Source organism: Geotrypetes seraphini, chromosome 5 (genome assembly GCF_902459505.1).
Source record: "Geotrypetes seraphini chromosome 5, aGeoSer1.1, whole genome shotgun sequence".
Lineage (NCBI taxonomy): Eukaryota > Metazoa > Chordata > Amphibia > Gymnophiona > Dermophiidae > Geotrypetes > Geotrypetes seraphini.
In genome coordinates this window covers 263,032,627-263,051,777 of record NC_047088.1, presented here as the reverse complement: position 1 = coordinate 263,051,777, position 19,151 = coordinate 263,032,627, and the positions used below count along the sequence as shown (strand labels likewise).

General features: G+C 47.0%; 1 protein-coding gene across 3 annotated transcripts in view; it reads left to right on the top strand.

Moving 5' to 3' along the window:
- The window catches only part of USP37 (ubiquitin specific peptidase 37), a 465,383-nt gene that overhangs the window by 391,927 nt on the left and 54,305 nt on the right, over window positions 1-19,151 (top strand). For all 3 annotated transcript variants that reach the window (XM_033944517.1, XM_033944518.1, XM_033944516.1), the window contains exon 22: window positions 7,679-7,794. In XM_033944517.1, coding sequence (XP_033800408.1) covers window positions 7,679-7,794 — 116 coding nt within the window. The remainder of the gene's footprint in view (window positions 1-7,678; window positions 7,795-19,151) is intronic.

Genomic DNA, 19,151 nt, shown 5'->3' with positions numbered 1-19,151 from the left:
TAACGTATTTATAAATGACTGGAAGCAGGGCATTCTTCGTCTTTTTTCTTCTTTTCATATTCAACCAACCGCTTTTATAAAGCGATCCCACCCTATTTGTTTTACCCTCTTCCCTCTTTCTCATTTCTTCTTTCAACATGTAACTTTCTCCCCATCCTTCCTACTCTCCCTCACATTCAAGTCTGTCTAGTTAATGTCTTTAATGTGCACTTTTTATTATTTTTTATATATATATATTTATCTTTCTTTTTTTAAAATTTTTATTGTAAACCGGCCAGATACTTGTTGATGGTCGGTATATTAAAAGTCAATAAACTTGAAACTTGACAAAGTGCGAAGTTGTAAAGTTTGCAGATGACACTAAACTCTGTAACAGGGTTAAAACTATAGGGGAATGTGAAGAACTACAAAGAGACCTGTCACCTGACAACATTGGAGGAGTAGGCAAATAAATGGCAGATAAACTTCAATATAGAGAACTGCAAGGTCATGCATATAGGGAAAAAGAACCCGATGTTCAGCTATAAAATGGGGGGGGTTGGTACTGGGGGAAAGTAACCTTGAAAAGGACTTGGGAGTGTTGGTGGATACAACAATGAAACAAACGGCGCAATGCGCGGCGGCCTCAAAGAAAGCAAACAGAATGTTGGGTATTATCAAGAAGGATATTACAACAAGAACGAAGGAAGTTATCCTGCCGCTGTATCGGGCGATGGTGCGCCCGCACCTGGAGTACTGTGTCCAATATTGGTCACCGTACCTTAAGAAGGATATGGCAATACTTGAGAAGAGGAGAGCTACACGAATGATTAAGGGTATGGAAAACCTTTCATACACTGAAAGGTTAGAGAAACTGGGGCTCTTCTCCCTGGAAAAGCGGAGACTCGGAGGAGACATGATAGAGACTTACAAGATTATGAAAGGCTTAGAGAGGGTGGAGAGGGACAGGTTCTTCAGCGTACTGGGAACTATAAAAACAAGAGGGCACTCGGAGAAATTGAAAGGGGACAGGTTTAGAACCAATGCTAGAAAGTTCTTCTTCACTCAGAGGGTGGTGGATACCTGGAATGCGCTTCCGGAAGATGTAATAGGACAGACTACATTAAGGGGTTTCAAAGAGGAACTAGATAAATTCCTGAAGGATAAGGGGATTGAAGGCTACAGATAAGGGAGGACACAGGAACAATAAAAGGGTTTAAATAAAAGGGAAAAAGGTTTTTTTTAGGATATAAAGGAGTAGGAATCAGCGGGTTAGACAAAAGATCATGGACCTGGACCTGATGGGCTGCCGCGGGAGCAGACCACTGGGCTCAGTGGACCCTTGGTCTGACCCAGCGGATGCAAATTCTTATGTACTTAACCCTTCTGCTCTACACAGAGACACAATCCCTTTGCAGGTGAAAGCGGTAGAACAACAAGATCAGATATTTATTTATTCCCATAAAGTCAGGAGGCCTTGTATCTATTCTAGACCTTAGAAACTTAAATTGCTTCATCAAGACAGAGAAGTTCAAATTGAACTCCCTCAACAGCATTCTATATCTCATCCTGTCATTGTCTAACTTCCCTGGATAAACAAAACAAAGTGGGAAGGTAACTTAAACCATCATTCTTTAGCACTCTCCAGACCAGTAGAGGTTAACTTTACGAATGGGTATATATCTAATCATGACCAGCAGGTGGAGACTGAAAACAAAACTTTGGGACAGTATATCCTAGCCCCTCCTCTCTATTTCCCTCAGTCTTCTTTCAGTCTCCAGCAGGTGTTGAGTGATCTGTACCCATCTCCCTTGGTAGGGCTGTTGGAATTTGTTTAGGGGGTTTATTGTCCCTGTTTTTAGCCGGACGGAGCTTGGGCGGACTCTGTTTGGGGGTTCGTCCGACCTCGGGGGTGTTAAACCCGGCGGGTCACGAGCGGGGTCCCTCCCCCCACTTCCTCCACCTCCCCACATTTTTTTTAGAGGAGCCTCAGCAGTATCCCTTGCCCCCTAAGTCAAGCAAGGCATATTGCTTCGAGAGCCTGTGGAGTCTGTTCTGTAAAAAAAAAAAAAAAAAATCCTGAGGTAGTGCTGGTCTGAAGGGTTGTTTCCCTTTAAGAAAACTGTATTTTACTGTATTTTTTCATGTAACCAGCACTTTTTTATAGCTAGGTCGCGTATGGAGCAATTGTGCCCTTCTCCGGGGGAGTAGGCCACAATTTTAGTCCAGCCGCGAGGCACTCGCGGCCGGCCTGAACTCGGCGGTTTGGGTCGGTGAGGTGGTGGAGCTCCGTCGGCAGCGGCTGCAGGCGCCCAGAGCTCCCCGCCGATGGTGCCTCGCGAGTCGGCTTGGAGCAGTGGGGAAGCCCGGTCTTCCACAACCGCCCACGGAGGGATTCCCCGAAGGATTCCCTCTCAGCTGATTTTTTGACAGCTGATGCCGGCTTGCCTGCTTTAGCGGCTGAGACTATTCAGGTTTCTCAGCCGCTTCAGGCTATGGAGGGAGCTTTTTTGGCGGGAAAACCGCCATCTTCTCTGTCTGGCCCCTCCATTTTGTCTTCCACCTCAGGTGACCTTCCCCCTGTTTTGACTATGCAGGGGCAAGGTTCTGCTGGGTCCCCTGCTGTGGCAGGGAGTCCCTTGGGACCCTCGGGGGGTTTTTCTCCTGAATTTTTCTTTTCTTTATGCAGAGCCTATTTTCAGGCGGCTGGGGGTCCCGGTTGCGCCCAGGGGGTTTCGGGGGGTGGGTTTTCCTCCGCGCTCCCTGCGGCTTTGCCTCTTTCGTCTGGCGTGACGTCCCCTCCGCCGCCTCCCTTGTCCAAGCGTCCGCGGGTGTCGTGGGACGAGAATTTGTGGTCGGAGGAACGGGTCAGTCTGGAGGAGGACCTGGACCCTTCTGAGGAGTTCCAGGACTCTCTGGAGGGGACGGAAGCTGGCGGCGGGTTGTCGGATTTCCCGTTCTCCAGTGACGAGGCGTCCGTGGTGCGCCTTTTTTTCAGAAAGATGAGCTGCCTGACCTTATTCAGCAGGTTTCTTCGGTTTTGCGTTTTGAGGACGCGCCGCCGGAGACTCCGCGTGTGGGGGACCCCCTGTTACGGGGGATCCGTTCCGTTTCCCGCTCTTTTCCTATGCATCAGGATATTCGGGATATTATTCTAGAGCAGTGGAAAACGCCGGAGACGCCGTTTCGGCTGGCGCGCAGCATGGCTCGCCTGTATCCCATTCCGGAAGGGGATCGGGCTACGTTAGCTTCGCCAGTCGTGGATGCGGTGGTCTCGGCAATTTCCAAGCGGCATACCGTGCCTGTTGAGGGCGGTTCTGCCTTGCGGGACTCTGAGGAGCGCAAATTGGAGAGCATCCTTAAGCAAAATTTTCAGGTCTCTGCCTTTGGGGTCCAGGCGGCTATTTGTGGGGGACTGGTCGCTCGCGCCGTGTTTCGGTGGGTGGAGCGGGTCTTGGATCGAGAGTCTGACGACTGGTCTCTGGTGGATCAGGAGGTAGCGAAGATTGAGATGGCGGCCTCATTCCTCTCAGATGCTCTATATGACTTGGTGCGGATCTCGGCTAAGTCTATGGCTTTTGGCGTGGCCGCAAGGCGTGTGTTGTGGCTGCGCGCTTGGGCGGCGGATGCTGCGTCCAAAGCTAAGCTTACTAAATTTCCCTTTCGGGGGTCGTTTTTGTTTGGAGAGGACTTGGATAAGTTGATTCAGACTTTGTCGGACTCGAAAGTTCCCCGTCTGCCGGAGGACCGTGCCCGTCCGGCGTCTCGGGGGGGTGCGGCCCGGGGGCGTTTGCGGGATTTTCGCAAGTATCGCCCTGGGCGTGGGGCTGCTTCTTTCCAGTCTCCGGGATTTTCCCGGGGTCGGTTCTTCCAGCGCATGCAGCCCTTTCGGGGGGCCCGTCGGGGGGCAGGGAATCCCTCCGCCGGTTCCCCCGCTTCCCGTCCTGCACAATGACGCCTTGCCGGCGCCCCCTTTGGTTCCGGTGGGGGCCCGGCTGCGTGAATTTTTCCCCAAATGGGCCGAGATCACGTCTGATCAGTGGGTCCTGGAGGTGGTGCGGGACGGTTATGCCCTGGAGTTCGCCCGCTCTCTGCCGGATTTTTTTCCTCGCTTCTCCATGTCAGACTCCGGGGAAGACGCAGGCTTTTCGCCAGACCCTTCAGCGCTTGCTAGATCTCAGGGCAGTTGTTCCGGTGCCCCCTCCGGAGTGGGGCACGGGCAGGTACTCCATTTACTTTGTGGTGCCCAAGAAGGAGGGGACCTTTCGGCCCATCCTCGATTTGAAAGGGGTCAACAGGGCTCTCAAGATTCCCTCTTTCCGTATGGAAACTCTGCGGTCGGTCATTCTGGCAGTTCAGCCGGGGGAGTTTCTCACTTCTCTCGATCTGACGGAGGCCTACTTGCATGTTCCCATTCGGGCCTCTCATCAGCGTTTCCTGCGCTTTGCGATCTTGGGTCGGCATTTTCAGTTCTGTGCGCTTCCCTTTGGGCTGGCCACGGCTCCTCGGACGTTCACCAAGGTGATGGTGGTCGTCGCGGCAGCCTTGCGGTCGGAGGGCATCCTGGTACACCCCTACCTGGACGACTGGTTAATTCGGGCAAAGTCGTTGCAGGAAAGCTCCCGGGTTACTGCTCGGGTGGTGGAGTTTCTCCGGTCGCTGGGCTGGGTGGTCAACCTTTCCAAGAGTCGGTTGGTCCCGGCTCAGCGTCTGGAGTACCTAGGGGTGCTGTTCGACACCTCCTTGGGGAGAGTCTTCCTCCCAGAGGGCCGGGTGAGCAAATTGCAATCTCAGATTCGCCTGCTTTTGGCGTCCCGGTGTCCTCGGGCGCGAGATTTCCTCCAGGTCTTGGGGTCGATGGCGGCGTCCCTGGACGTGGTGAGGTGGGCGCGGGCCCACATGCGTCCTCTCCAGTATGCTCTGCTCCGGAGGTGGTCTCCCCAGAGGCACGGGATGGATGTTCCGGTCCCCCTGCGAGGCTTGGCGCGCTGCAGTCTGCGTTGGTGGCTCCAGACCCCTCACCTAGTTCAGGGGGTGGGTCTGGATCTCCCGCAGTGGACGGTGCTCCTGACGGATGCGAGTCTCCTGGGTTGGGGGGCTCAGTGTTTGGGTCACTCAGCTCAGGGCACCTGGTCCGCGGAGGAGGCCGCCTGGTCGATCAACGTGTTGGAGACCAGAGCGGTCCGTCTGGCGCGGTTGGTTTTCCACTCCCTGTTGCTGGGCAGTCGGTCAGAGTGCTGTCGGACAATGCCACGGCGGTGGCTTAGGTCAATCGTCAGAGGGGCACTAAGAGCACTCAGGTGGCGCAGGAGGCGGCTCTGCTCATGGTTTGGGCGGAATCCCATCTGCTGGACCTCTTGGCCTCTCATATAGCCGGAGTAGAAAATGTTCAGGCAGACTTCCTCAGTCGTCACTTTCTAGATCCAGGAGAGTGGTGTCTCGGCGCCGAGGCGTTTCAGTTGATAGTGCAGGCTTGGGGGCAGCCCCTGATGGACCTGATGGCCACGGGTGGCAACGCCAAAGTGCCCCGCTTCTTCAGTCGTCGCAGGGACGGTCTGGCCGAGGGTCTGGATGCTCTGGTCCAGCAGTGGCCAACGGAGGGGCTGTTGTATGTGTTCCCTCCTTGGCCGCTGGTGGGCAGAGTGCTTCTTCGCATTGTTTGGTGGTGCTGGTGGCGCCGGATTGGCCTCGCCGTCCGTGGTATGCGGATCTGGTGAGGCACCTGGTAGCGGATCCTCTTCCTCTGCCTCTCTCGGACGACCTTCTGATGCAGGGTCCCATTCCCATGTTCGACCCGTCTCCCTTCTGTCTTACGGCGTGGCTCTTGAAAGGGGTCGCCTTAGCAAGAAGGGATATTCAGACAAGGTGATCTCTACACTGTTGGGGTCCCGGAGGCTTTCTACCTCTCGGGCTTATGTGCGGGTTTGGCGTCTCTTTGAGGAATGGTGTCGGGCGCGGGGAGTGACCTTTTTTCGCGCTTATCTGCCTAACATTCTGGAGTTCTTGCAGGATGGCCTGGATAGAGGCCTGGCTTGGTCTTCTCTCCGGGTTCATATTGCGGCCCTGTCGGCCTTTCGAGGGTTGGTGTCAGGTCAGCGTTTATCGGCTCTTCCTGATGTGATTCGGTTTTTGCGGGCGGCCAAGTTGCTTAGGCCTCCCCTACGGCCCTCGGTTCCCTCTTGGGATCTTAATCTGGTTCTCTCTGTTTTGGTGCGTCCGCCTTTCGAGCCCTTGGACGACTGTTCTTTGAAGGACCTTACTTTGAAGGCGGTCTTTTTGGTGGCCATTACTTCTGCTAGGCGGGTTTCTGAGCTGCAGGCTTTCTCTTGTAGGGCTCCCTTCTTGGAGTTTTCTAGGGAGCGGGTCGTCTTGCGGCCTGTTCCTTCCTTTCTGCCGAAGGTTGTTTCTCCTTTTCATGTCAATCAATCGGTGGTTCTCCCGGTCTTGGGTGGTCGGGAGGGCTCTTCTGAGCAACGGCAGCTGCGCAAGTTGGATGTCGGTCGGGTCCTTCGCTCTTATGTGCAGCGGACCCAGGAATTCCGGAAGTCCGATCATCTCTTTGTCCTCCTGGCGGGTCCTCGTCGGGGAGCGGGCGCTTCTAAGGCTACTATTGCGCGCTGGATCAAGGAGACGATTGCTTCCGCTTATCTTCTGAAACAGCAGCCTGTTCCGGAGTTTCTCAAGGCTCATTCCACTCGGGGTCAGGCGGCTTCTTGGGCTGAGTCGTCGCTCGTGCCTCCAGTGGATATTTGTAAGGCTGCGGTTTGGTCCTCCTTGAATTCCTTTGTTCGTCATTATCGGGTTGATGTGCAGGCGCGTCGGGACGCGGTGTTCGGTGAGCGTGTACTGGTATCGGCCCTTCGGGGGTCCCGCCCGTGAGAGGGACTGCTTTGGTACGTCCCATTCGTAAAGTTAACCTCTACTGGTCTGGAGAGTGCTAAAGAAGGAGAAATTAGGTTCTTACCTGCTAATTTACTTTCTTTTAGCTTCTCCAGACCAGTAGAGGTCCCCACCATGTCTGTTGTTGTTGTTGTTGGGGCTGTTGCGTGGGCAGTTTTTGGTTTTTGCTGCGGGTTCTAGTATTTTTCTAGGGCCGGGGAGAATTGAAGAACAGCGGCTGTGGCTCGGCTGGCTTAGCTGGCGAGCTGTGGGGACATTCTTCCTTCGGGAATTTCTCCTCTGCATATTCCAACAGCATTTTGGGTATGTTATTTGTTACTCCTTTTGGAGTATTGTTTTTTCTCTCTGTTGTTTTCCAGTTCTTGGTTCTGCTTGGCTATTCGGCAGACTGAGGGAAATAGAGAGGAGGGGCTAGGATATACTGTCCCAAAGTTTTGTTTTCAGTCTCCACCTGCTGGTCATGATTAGATATATACCCATTCGTAAAGTTAACCTCTACTGGTCTGGAGAAGCTAAAAGAAAGTAAATTAGCAGGTAAGAACCTAATTTCTCCTTACCAATGGGGAGGATGATTTGGTTAATATGGAAAATAGACTGTTTTGGGAACACAGAGATCTGTGTTTCACAAGGTCATCCCAGTGCCTGATTACCCAGTAGCTTATCCTATTGGATCTTTTTCTCATGATTTTATTTATTGAATAGCAATACAGGTAAGCATCTTTGCTTTCTTTGAAGGCATTAATTCACTCTAGAACTTTTATGTCTTTAGCATAACTTTCTCTGTTTTCTCTCTCCGTAGAATTTAACAGCTCACTTCTTGATGAGACAGGATCTGATGAGGATTCCGGAAATGAGGATGTTTTAGATATGGAGTACACAGAGGCTGAGGCTGAAGAACTAAAAAAGAATGCTGAGGTGGGGTTCCGTGGTGCAAGTGATCTGCAAAGAAAGTACCATTTATGGGTGACATTCATATTACTATATTACTATATTTATTGTACATGTTAATTAAACAGGAAAAACAATTCCACTGAACAGGGTTTGTATGTTTGGGTTTGTTCCCACTTTTTACCAGAAGAGCCTTTGACCACTGATATATGAAACATGAACAACTTCCAGCCTACAGTATACACAACTTAAACCCCCTTAGCATTTACCAAAATGACTGTATTTAGCATTATTTTAGTTCTTTAGAGCTGGGGTCCTAATCATTTCCTTTAGGGGTTAATTTTATAACAGGTCACCTAAATTAAATGAGCTAGAAGGCATCTATTATGGCACTACCTTATAAATACACATTAGGCACCCACATGACTGTATCGAATACTAGCACAAATACAGCAGCAATAATGCCTAGATTAAAAGCAGAGAAAACACCTGCTCTTAAATGTTAGTGTATACTTTACACACAAATTGTGACTTTGGCAGAACTCTCCCTCTGAGCATATCTATCATAAACGTACATGGCAGCTAATACTACATTTTTAAGGAGTGACCTAATTTTATAAGAGCTGATTTATACTTTTAAAACAGCATTCCAGCCATGAAAGTAGTTTATAAAGGCAGCTTCCATAAGATGATAAACATCTTCAGTGGTCTCCCTAGAGCCTTTTAGCCGGGCGCTCCGCCCAGCTAATTTAGATGACCGCCCGGCTGTCATCTCGATTGCAATCCTGCTGCTGCCGCTGCTCAACTTTTTTTTTTTTTTTTTTTTTTTTTTTAAACCTTCTCACCGGCTTGGAGATTTACCGGGCTGATTGGCACAGCCTGAATCGCAGGAGCCTGACTTTTTAAAAAAAATTTAATGCCAGCAAGTGACTTGAACCCATGCTCCGGGGCTCTAACATGTGCGTGCCGGCTTCCCTTCTCTTCCCTCCGAAACTGGAAGTCACATCCCGGGGGTGGGGGGGAAGATAAGGGAAGCCAGCACGCACACTTTAGAGCCCCGGAGCATGGGTTCGCTACAGGAGACAAGTCATCTTACAACTTGCTCTTGCTTGCTTTGGGCCTTCCTCGCTGCCGGGTCCTGTCTACTTTCTGTTTCCACGAAGGCAGGACCTGGCAACGAAGAAGGCCCGAAGCAAGCAAGAACAGCGAGTTGTAAGCTTCCCTCCGTCGCTGACCTATGGAAAATAGGTTAGCGATGGAAAGAAGCTTGCCTTAGTCCAGCCCTGCACAACATGTGGCCCAAAATGGATCTCACTATGGCCCGCATCCAATATGGCTCTCACTCAGCTTTCCTGCTCGTTAGGGTTCAAACCGTACCAGCTTCTCCCACTAATAGGAACCACCAGCTGGAAGTGTCACTCTCGCGCGTACTTCTCAAGAATAGACCTCGACGCGAGAAGGGGGAAAGGGGTAGAGGGAAGTCCAGCTGTGAAAATATGCGTTTCCTTTTTCTCTTCACTGAGGCAGGACAGCCCAGGAGCAGGAGAAGCATCCCAGTTTGCCTAGAAACGGCTCGAGGCAAAGCTGTTCTGCTGTCGCGTGCGGGATCCTGTGCCTCGCAACAGGCTCTTGACAAGAATGGGAAAATCTAGAAACATAGAAACATAGAAATAGACGGCAGATAAGGGCCCACGGCCCATCCAGTCTGCCCACCTTAATGTCCCTCCCCTACCTTTGCCCTGTGAATAGATCCCATGTGCCGATCCCATTTTGCCTTAAAATCAGGTACGCTGCTGGCCTCAATCACCTGTAGTGGAAGACTATTCCAGCGATCAACCACTCTTTCAGTGAAAAAGAATTTCCTGGTGTCACCTCGTAGTTTCCCGCCCCTGATTTTCAATGGATGCCCTCTTGTTGTCGTGGGACCCTTGAAAAAGAAGATATCTTCCTCCGCCTCGATGCGGCCCGTAAGATACTTGAACGTCTCGATCATGTCCCCCCTCTCTCTGCGCTCCTCGAGCTAGTATAGCTGTAATTTGTCAAGCCGTTTTTCGTATGGTAAATCCTTGAGTCCCGAGACCATCCGGGTGGCCATTCTTTGCACCGACTCCAGTCTCAGCACATCCTTGCGATAATGCGGCCTCCAGAATTGCACACAGTATTCCAGGTGGGGCCTTACCATGGATCTATACAATGGCATAATGACTTCCGCCTTACGACTGACGAAACCCCTTCGTATGCAGCCCATGATTTGTCTTGCCTTGGACGAAGCCTGCTCCACTTGATTGGCAGACTTCATGTCCTCACTGACGATTACCCCCAAGTCTCGTTCTGCTACCGTTTTTGCTAGGATCTCGCCATTAAGGGTATAAGACTTGCATGGATTCTGGCTGCCCAGGTGCATAACTTTGCATTTTTTGGCATTGAAGTTGAGTTGCCATGTTCTAGACCATCGCTCCAGTAGGAGTAGGTCGTGCATCATGTTGTCGGGCACTGAATCTTCGTCTGTTGTGCATTTGCCCACTACATTACTCAGTTTGGCGTCATCGGCGAATAATGTTATTTTACCTCGAAGCCCTTCTGCCAAGTCTCTTATAAAGATGTTGAATAGGATTGGGCCCAAGACTGAGCCCTGTGGTACTGTGGTACTCCACTAATCACCTCCGTCATTTTAGAGGGGGTGAAGACAATACTTCCAAGGATAGAAGGATTGGGAAGACGATGTGAATATGAAAATTTGCAAAAAGAAGACAATATGGAGCATCCTTTTTCTGTTGGCTCACAGAAGAAACTGGCAGCAATGCCTGACCATACAGAAGTCCTGAAGAGCGGGTGTGCGCTTTAAGTAAACTTGGCTGCAATGTCACAGTCAATGAGGCCATTATTCCATGCCTCTACTTCTGATCCGGGGTAGAGATGGAACGGATGGCAGCTGTATATTTAGAGGAGGGAAACCTGGAAAATGCATTTGTTCTTTATAACAAGTTTATAATCTTATTTGTAGAAAAACTCCCTAATCACCGAGACTATCGGCAGTGTGCTGTACCAGAGAAACAAGATATTATGAAGAAATTGAAGGATGTGGCCTTTCCCTGAACAGATGAGTTTAAAAAAAAAACTCTTTTAAAGAAGTATGGAATGGAATACCAGCAACAAACTGCAGACCTAATATCTACAGAAATTTGAGCAATAGCAAATGATCGAAGAAGAAAAGAAGCAAATTGTACAGATGCGGCAGCAACAGTTTAACTATTTTGAAGATCAGCTCAGGAGGCAAGAATTAGCCCGAGATCAGATGAACATTAAAGGGCATTTGAAGGCATCTGAGCAGATTGAGGAGAACATGTCCTGTTTTTCCATGCCTAAATATACGACCTTGTTTAATGTAATCTCTGATCAGATCCTTAAGAGTGATGCTGGACAGTCTCCTCCAGTAAACAGAGCTTTAAAGCCTGCAGCCATACAGAACCAGATGGTCAAAGGGCTCCGAAGTGTAGTATTGCCAAGGGATCTGTCTCACAAGTTTCTGCTACTGGCAGATGTAAACACAGCACAAGAAATAGAGACTTGTGGCATTCTCTGTAGAAAGCTGATGCATAATGAATTTACTATTACCCATGTAATAGTTCCAAAGCAGTCTGCTGGACCAGACTACAGTACAGTGATATGGAGAATGTGGAAGAATTATTCAGTGTTCAAGATCAACATGATCTCCTCACAGAAGAAAGACAGAAAGAAAGAGAGAGGCCTGGACCAAAGGGGAAAGACAAGAGGCAGATGCTGGAAAGGGGGGAGAGAAGGGAAAGAGATAGAGATGTCAGACCATGGGGTGGAGTGGGAAGGAAGGAAGGAAAGGAGAAGAGAAAGATGCCAGAGCATAGGGGAGGGGTGGAGACAAAAAATGAAGAGGGGTGAAGCTGAAATAAATCATGTACAAAGGAGAGAGAGGGCACAGGATATAGAGTTTATTGAAGGGACATAGAGGGAAGATATATGGAATAGAGAGAGGGCGGACACTGGATGGAAAGGGCAGAGAAGGTGGACAATGTGTGCAATTCTGGAGGCCGCATTATCGCAAGGATGTGCTGAGACTGGAGTCGGTGCAAAGAATGGCCACCCGGATGGTCTCGGGACTCAAGGATCTACCATACGAAAAACGGCTTGACAAATTACAGCTATACTCGCTCGAGGAGCACAGAGAGAGGGGGGACATGATCGAGACGTTCAAGTATCTTACGGGCCGCATCGAGGCGGAGGAAGATATCTTCTTTTTCAAGGGTCCCACGACAACAAGAGGGCATCCGTTGAAAATCAGGGGCGGGAAACTACGAGGTGACACCAGGAAATTCTTTTTCACTGAAAGAGTGGTTGATCGCTGGAATAGTCTTCCACTACAGGTGATTGAGGCCAGCAGCGTGCCTGATTTTAAGGCAAAATGGGATCGGCACATGGGATCTATTCACAGGGCAAAGGTAGGGGAGGGACATTAAGGTGGGCAGACTGGATGGGCCGTGGGCCCTTATCTGCCGTCTATTTCTATGTTTCTATGTTAAGGGCAGAGAGAGGGTGGACAATGGATGCAAAGGGCAGAGAGAGGGTGGACAATAGATGGAAGGGGTAGAGAGAGAGGGCAGAGGGTGGGTGGAAAGGACAAAGAGAGAGGACAGATGTTGCATGGAAGGGAGTGAGTACATACTGAATAGAAAGAAGAGAGAGAAGATGACTAAAGCAGAAACGACAAAAGGTAGAAAAAATATTTTTGTTGCTTTACGTAGAATCAAGTAGTATTGTAACTGTATTGATTAAAATTTATCAATAGGAAATGGAAATGAGGCAATTTTGGAGGGACTAAACCCCTTTCCTCAGGACAGGATACCATAACAGCTGTATACTGTACTGTCTTAAAGAAAGATTTGGCCTCTGAAAGCTAATTGAAAAATTGATTATTCCAATAAAATGGTATTTTCTTATTTCTCATTTGTTTTATTTCTATTTGTTAATTTGTAAAGTGGTGATTGTCATGTAGCAGTTTTTTCAAATTTACATCTACTGTCTTCATATTTTGCACAGTATTAGGGGACGTGTCACTGTTTCTGTGGTGTTGCAGAGTCTGGTTTCTTGGCGATTTAGTTTTAACTTTTGTCTACATATTTCTATTTATAGTTTGTGATTATTCTATATTGGGCGAGGGTGTTTCTGTGGTCTGTGTGTATGAAAAGGACATGGCTTTCTGTTAGCATCGACTGTACAGGATCAATTGACTTTGTAGGATCTGGTTTGTTTAGTTTTACAATGCGTGTGTTGGTGTTCTAGTGCTCACTGCAGTGTTTAAGATGCTGCCTTTTCCTAGGTGCACCCTTGTTGTGTGACTCATGCATTATTACTAAAAACAACTTTTTTATATAAAGGAGGGGGTTGTTAAAAAATGATCAGCCCTGGCTGTCATATATACTAAGTACGTCACTGGATTTAATGACCCTATTCTAACTTTACTGTTGACGTAAGTGGTGTTGTCCCCCTCTCCCCTCCCGCAGTATGAAGAATTAAATTAAAGTATTAACATCAAGCAGCTTTCAAATGAAATAAGCAAATAAAAATAAAATATTCTTAATACATTGCTAATTATTGCCTGCATTTTTACCTAAACTGTTTTGCCATAGCTCTTACTTTGCACTATAGCAAAATAAAAAAGAAGCAGATAAAGATCAATCACATAGGCCTCCTTCAAGGCTCAGTAATACCTCTCCATAAATTATGTGGAAGAGGTCTGGGAGTGGGGATAGCATCTATTTCATATCCTCAGTGAGACCTTAGGAAGGAACCTAACATTATTAGAGGTGTTGTACAGCCATTTCATGTATGATTGGATGAGCTATATTTATCTTTTTTTTTTTTTTTTAGTTTAAATTCATGCAGAAATAAATGGCTAGATTGAACCTAATGACTTCATTAACGCATTTCCCTTTTTTAAATCTCTATACCATTTGAAAGTGGGCGAATATCTAATTATTCACTTCTAGAATTGGATACTTCTTAAATTTAGTAAAAATATTCTGGTACAAGTGTCAAACCTTAAAAAAGGAAGTCATATTGAGCATTGGAAAATAATAAAAATAGTATACATTTAATTTTCCCCACCACCAAATTTCCCCACCCCGCCCCACCCCACCTGGCTACTTTTTCATACCACCCGGCTGGAAAAAATTTCTGGGGAAAACACTGATCTTATGTAGCAGCATAAAGCAATCCTACTGAGATCTGAACCTGTGTATATAAGGTATGTTCTCATATTGTTCATGGTAGCGGTGTTCGAAGTCTAGTATATCCTGGTGGAAGTGCTCACCTTGCTCCTCTAAGTATTCCCTCATGTTCTTCTTGATTGTCTCTTGTTGAGCATCAAGGACATGGACTTTGAGATACATCCTACAGCCCATTTTACTGTAATTCTTCACCAGATTCTCTACCAACTACACACATAGTTTCTGGCCTTGTGATTGCCCAGGAAGCCTTGAACCACTGCAATAAATCTGTTCAAAACTACTTTCTCTTTCCTAGTTAGCTTCTTGGGAAATTCCTTACACTCCAGGATCTTCTTTTTATGTGGTCCAACGAAGACACCAGCTTTGACCTTTGCCTCAGACAGATCAGGGAAGATGTTTTGAAGGTACTTGAAGGCTGCTAACTCCTTATCTAGAACTCTGGCAAATTGTTTCGTTAGGCCCAATTTGATGTGCATTGGTAACATCAGCACCTTCTGGGAGTCCACCAGTAGTTTCCATTTGACATTGTTTCTTCCCACAGGGAACTCGGTCCACTGTGACCATTCCCACCTTTGTGACCCTGGTGTCCCAAAGGCAGAGATAGCAGGGAAATGTGGTAAAATCGCCTTAGAGACTCATTAGGAATGCCACCATTTTGAAGTCTCCAATGACCTCCCAACTGTACTTATCATACTTCAAGATACCTAGTAAGGTCTTGATGCTATTGTAATCCTCTTTGAGGTTCACTGAGTGAGCCAGTGGAAGAGATGGGTACTTGTACCCGTTATGGAGCAGCACAGTTTTGATGCTCCTGGATGAGCTATCAATGAAGAAACACCACTCTCTTGGGTTACAGGCAATTCCAGTTGCCTCAAACAGACTGGTCACATTGTGGCAGAAGCGTGGGAAAAAGCTTTGTGATGTTTCCTCTGATATGTAACTTGTACACTTTCATCCAACAAGTTCCACTGCTTGAGCCTAGATGTCAAAAGCTCAGCTTTGGACTTAGTGAGACCAAGATCTCTGATCAAGTTGTTGAGGTCTTTTTGATTTGGATAGTATGAATTTTTCTCATCAGCTACACCACTGATATTGTAAACTGGAACTACATCTCCCTCACTTTCTGACTTGCTGTTCTGTTCTGAAGTCAGATGCACTCTCTCTGGGGGAGTGGATAAAGAGAGCTTCAGGGCAATGTGGCACTGGGACAATGGATGAAGGAATGTCAAGATATGTGATTGTAAACGCATGCTTGCCTGTTCGATGTTTAGAAGGGTCCACCATGCAGATGGAGCATTTGCTTGATTGGTCAGAGGGTTCCCACCAAATTCTTGGGATAGCAAATTTCATGTCTCTCTTCCTCCCCCCCTTTGTATCATCCTGTAGAAGAATAAAATGAAATTGTTTAATGAAAACCATACATTTATTTCATCTATTACTAACGTGTATGAGATTCTTGCAACTTATATGATATATTTTCAAATAAATTGAAAATTTAAATATATTTAAAAATTAAACATTTTAAGAAATCTTATTGCAGAAAATTCTGCCATCCTAGTGAGAAACAAAATTGTCTTACCTTCCAGAGGGTTTGTTTTTTTTTTTAGTAGTGCTCACATGTGAAACGAGGTACCCAAAGTTTGTCTTGATCCCCAACAGGCATGCCAAAATATGCCTTGAGGCGAGAATTTTGTTCAAATTTGGTTGTATCTGTTTTAAGGCATTGTTAGGTTTAGTTCCTGAATATCTTTCCTCTCAGTTTAAACTGTATAATTCTACTAGGAATACAGTGGTGCCTCGCATAACGGACGCCTCGCACAGCGAACGCTGCGCATAACGAACTTTTTGTCTTGCTCCCTATAACGAACTTCGTTTCACACAACGAAGTCGCCCGAGGGGCCCGGGGGGGGGCGGAACTACTCTCGCCGCTTCCTAATGTGAGCCGGGAACAGCAGCACCCTCCTGTCTGAATGCAGTGTTCCATCATCTCCCTCCACCTTACCTTAGATGCCGAGTTTTCCGGCTTTCTTTTTCGGCCAGCCACACACTTTCAAAGAGCAGCACATGCGCGCATGCTCTGTTGTTCAATCTTCTCCTCTGACGCAACCGGAAACCGGAAGTTGCAGGAGAGGAGAACATTGATCAACTTCAGCAGCTGCGCGTGCACAGCTTTTTGAAAGCGTGCGGCTGGGTGAAAAAGAAAGCTGGCAAACTCTGCATATAAGGTGAGGTGGAGGGAGGGAAATGTAGGGCTGCAGAACGAATTATTTTGTTTTACATGTATTCTTATGGGAAAACAGGGCTGCAGAACGAATTATTTTGTTTTATATGTATTCTTATGGGAAAACGCGTTTCACACAACGAACGTTTCACATAACAAACTTGCTCCTGGAACGGATTAAGTTCGTTGTGTGAGGCACTACTGTACTTGAAACATGTTTATGTATCATAACATAACATCGTACTTATAAACCGCATAACCGTAAGTTCAATGCGGTGAACAAAAAATTAAAAATAACATAACCTAAAGATGATTTAAATTAGTTTGCTAAATATTTTGGGAAAAAAGTTTGTTTTCAATTGAGTTCTAAAGTGCTTGTAAGAGCAAGCACTACTCAACAGTGGCCTAAATTCCCTGTCATAGAAAGCAGCCTGAAATGCTAGTGTATGTTCCAAGGATTTCTTGCTCTTATAACCTTGAGCAGACGTAAAATTAAACAATGCATGTGATTCTCTCCAATGTTTATGGAATGCTATGAGAAATCTATCGGTCGTATAGCTTGAAGCAATACCATACGCCACTTTGTAACAAAGACAACTGAGTTTAAACAAAACATGTGCCTCCACTGAAAGCCAATGCAACTCACGGTAGAAAGGAGTCACATGATCATATTTCTTTAGACCATAAATTAATTTGACCCCTATATTTTGAATCAGTCTTAAGCCTAGCCATCTCTTTCTTGGTACATGTCAAATAGATACTGTTACAATAGTTGAGAAAACTTAGAAGTAACAACTCAAGTAATAGTTTAAAGGCCAGAAACTCAAAATACGATTTTATGGTATGCAGCTTCCACAATGTGTAATAACCCTTCTGCATCACAGCATCTACTTGCTTTTTCATGGTCAAGTGTTGATCTATAACAGCTCCCAATGTTTTAATCGTTGGATTGATCTAGAGCAGTGGTCTCAAACTCAAACCCTTTTCAGGGCCACATTTTGGATTTGTAGGTACTTGGAGGGCCTCAGAAAAAAATAGTTAACGTCTTAAAGAAATTATAGCTTTGCATGAGGTAAAACTCTTTATAGTTTATAAATCTTTCCTTTTGGCTAAGTCTTAATAATAATGTTATATTTTATAGCTAAAGAGACATATGATCAAGAAACTGTTTTATTTTACTTTTGTGATTATGATAAACATACCGAGGGCCTCAAAATAGTACCTGGCGGGCCGCATATGGCCCCCGGGCCACAAGTTTGAGACCACTGATGGTAGAGTGTTGTCTATAGTAATTGATGGTTCATGTAAAATTCTAGGTGGAGACGCAACAAAGAATCCATCTTTGAAATCCGTTCAATATAAGAGATTTCTTGAAAGGACATTTGCTTTCCAAGAAGGGAAAATAAATTCTTGGTTGAGTTCTTTTATTCCCCAAGCCGAATCTTACTATGCTTTTAGAAGGGTGTTAAAGACTAAATTATTTGAAAAACTGTGAAATTTGATGTAATTTTACTTAACTATTTATATGCTTCACTGAATGTACAATCTAGTGGATGCCTGGAATGCGCTCCCGAGAGAGGTGGTGGAGAGTAAAACTGTGACTGAGTTCAAAGAAGCGTGGGATGAACACAGAGAATTTAGAATCAGAAAATAATATTAAATATTGAACTAAGGCCAGTACTGGGCAGACTTGCATGGTCTGTGTCTGTATATGGCCGTTTGGTGGAGGATGGGCTGGGGAGGGCTTCAATGGCTGGGAGGGTGTAGATGGGCTGGAGTAAGTCTTAACAGAGATTTCGGCAGTACCGGGTAAAGCTTTGGATTCTTGCCCAGAAATAGCTAAGAAGAAAAAATTAAAAAATTTAAATTGAATCGGGTTGGGCAGACTGGATGGACTATTCGGGTCTTTATCCCAGGACAAGCAGGCAGCATATTCCCACACATGGGTGACGTCACCGACGGAGCCCCGCAGCGGACAGCCTCGAAAGCAAACTTGCTTGAAGATCTCGAACTTTCGAGTGCTGCACCGCGCCTGCGCGCGTGCCTTCCCGCCCGAACTAGGGGGCGCATCTCCTGAGAGGATCCTCAGTTCGTTTATTTCCGCGGAGACAAGAAGACACGTTTTCTTTCTCTGCAGCATTGCCTTCTCATCACCGCGGCTGTTTCTTTAATTTTAAGTCGGTCGCTGTGTACATTTATTCTTTTTATTTTCTTTTTACTTATTTAAAAAAAAAAAAAAAAAAAAGTTATTCTTTTTTCCTTTCAGTTCGGCCGTCGAGCTTTGGGCCTAGGCCTAGGCTCCTTCGTTCGACACGGACTTTATTTTTTCCATGTCCCGGCCTTTTACCGGGTTTAAACGCTGTCGACAGTGTAATCGGGTGATTTCGGTCACCGATCCCCACTGCCGTTGTTTACAGTGCCTGGGTTCCTCTCATTCCCCAGAAGATTGTCATCGCTGCTTTACCCTCACTCCACGAGCTTTTCGGCGGCGTTGTGCTCAATTTTTCCAACTTTTTGGTATGGAGCAATCTTCGGAGCCGGCCTCGACCGTGGCGGCTGCACCGGTCTCGAAGGCCTCGACTCCGACGACTTCGACGCCTGTGGTCTCGAAGGCCTCGACCCAGACTCCGGCTGGAGTTTCGGTCTCGAAGGCCTCGACCTCTTCTCCTTCGTTGACTTCGAAGACGACGACTTCCACGAAGCCTTCTACGGGGGGTAAGTCTCCGAGTTCTCTTTCAGGTGCCGTATCCAAGAAGCCACCAGAGTCCTCGGCGCGACCACTTTCAAAGCGTACCTCCAAGATAAGGGAATACTCACCTTCGAGGTCGCCCTCTTCGGAGCGTACTGCTGCACATACGAGATCAGAACCTTCTGTCTCGGTGCCGATGCTGGAGGACATGTTA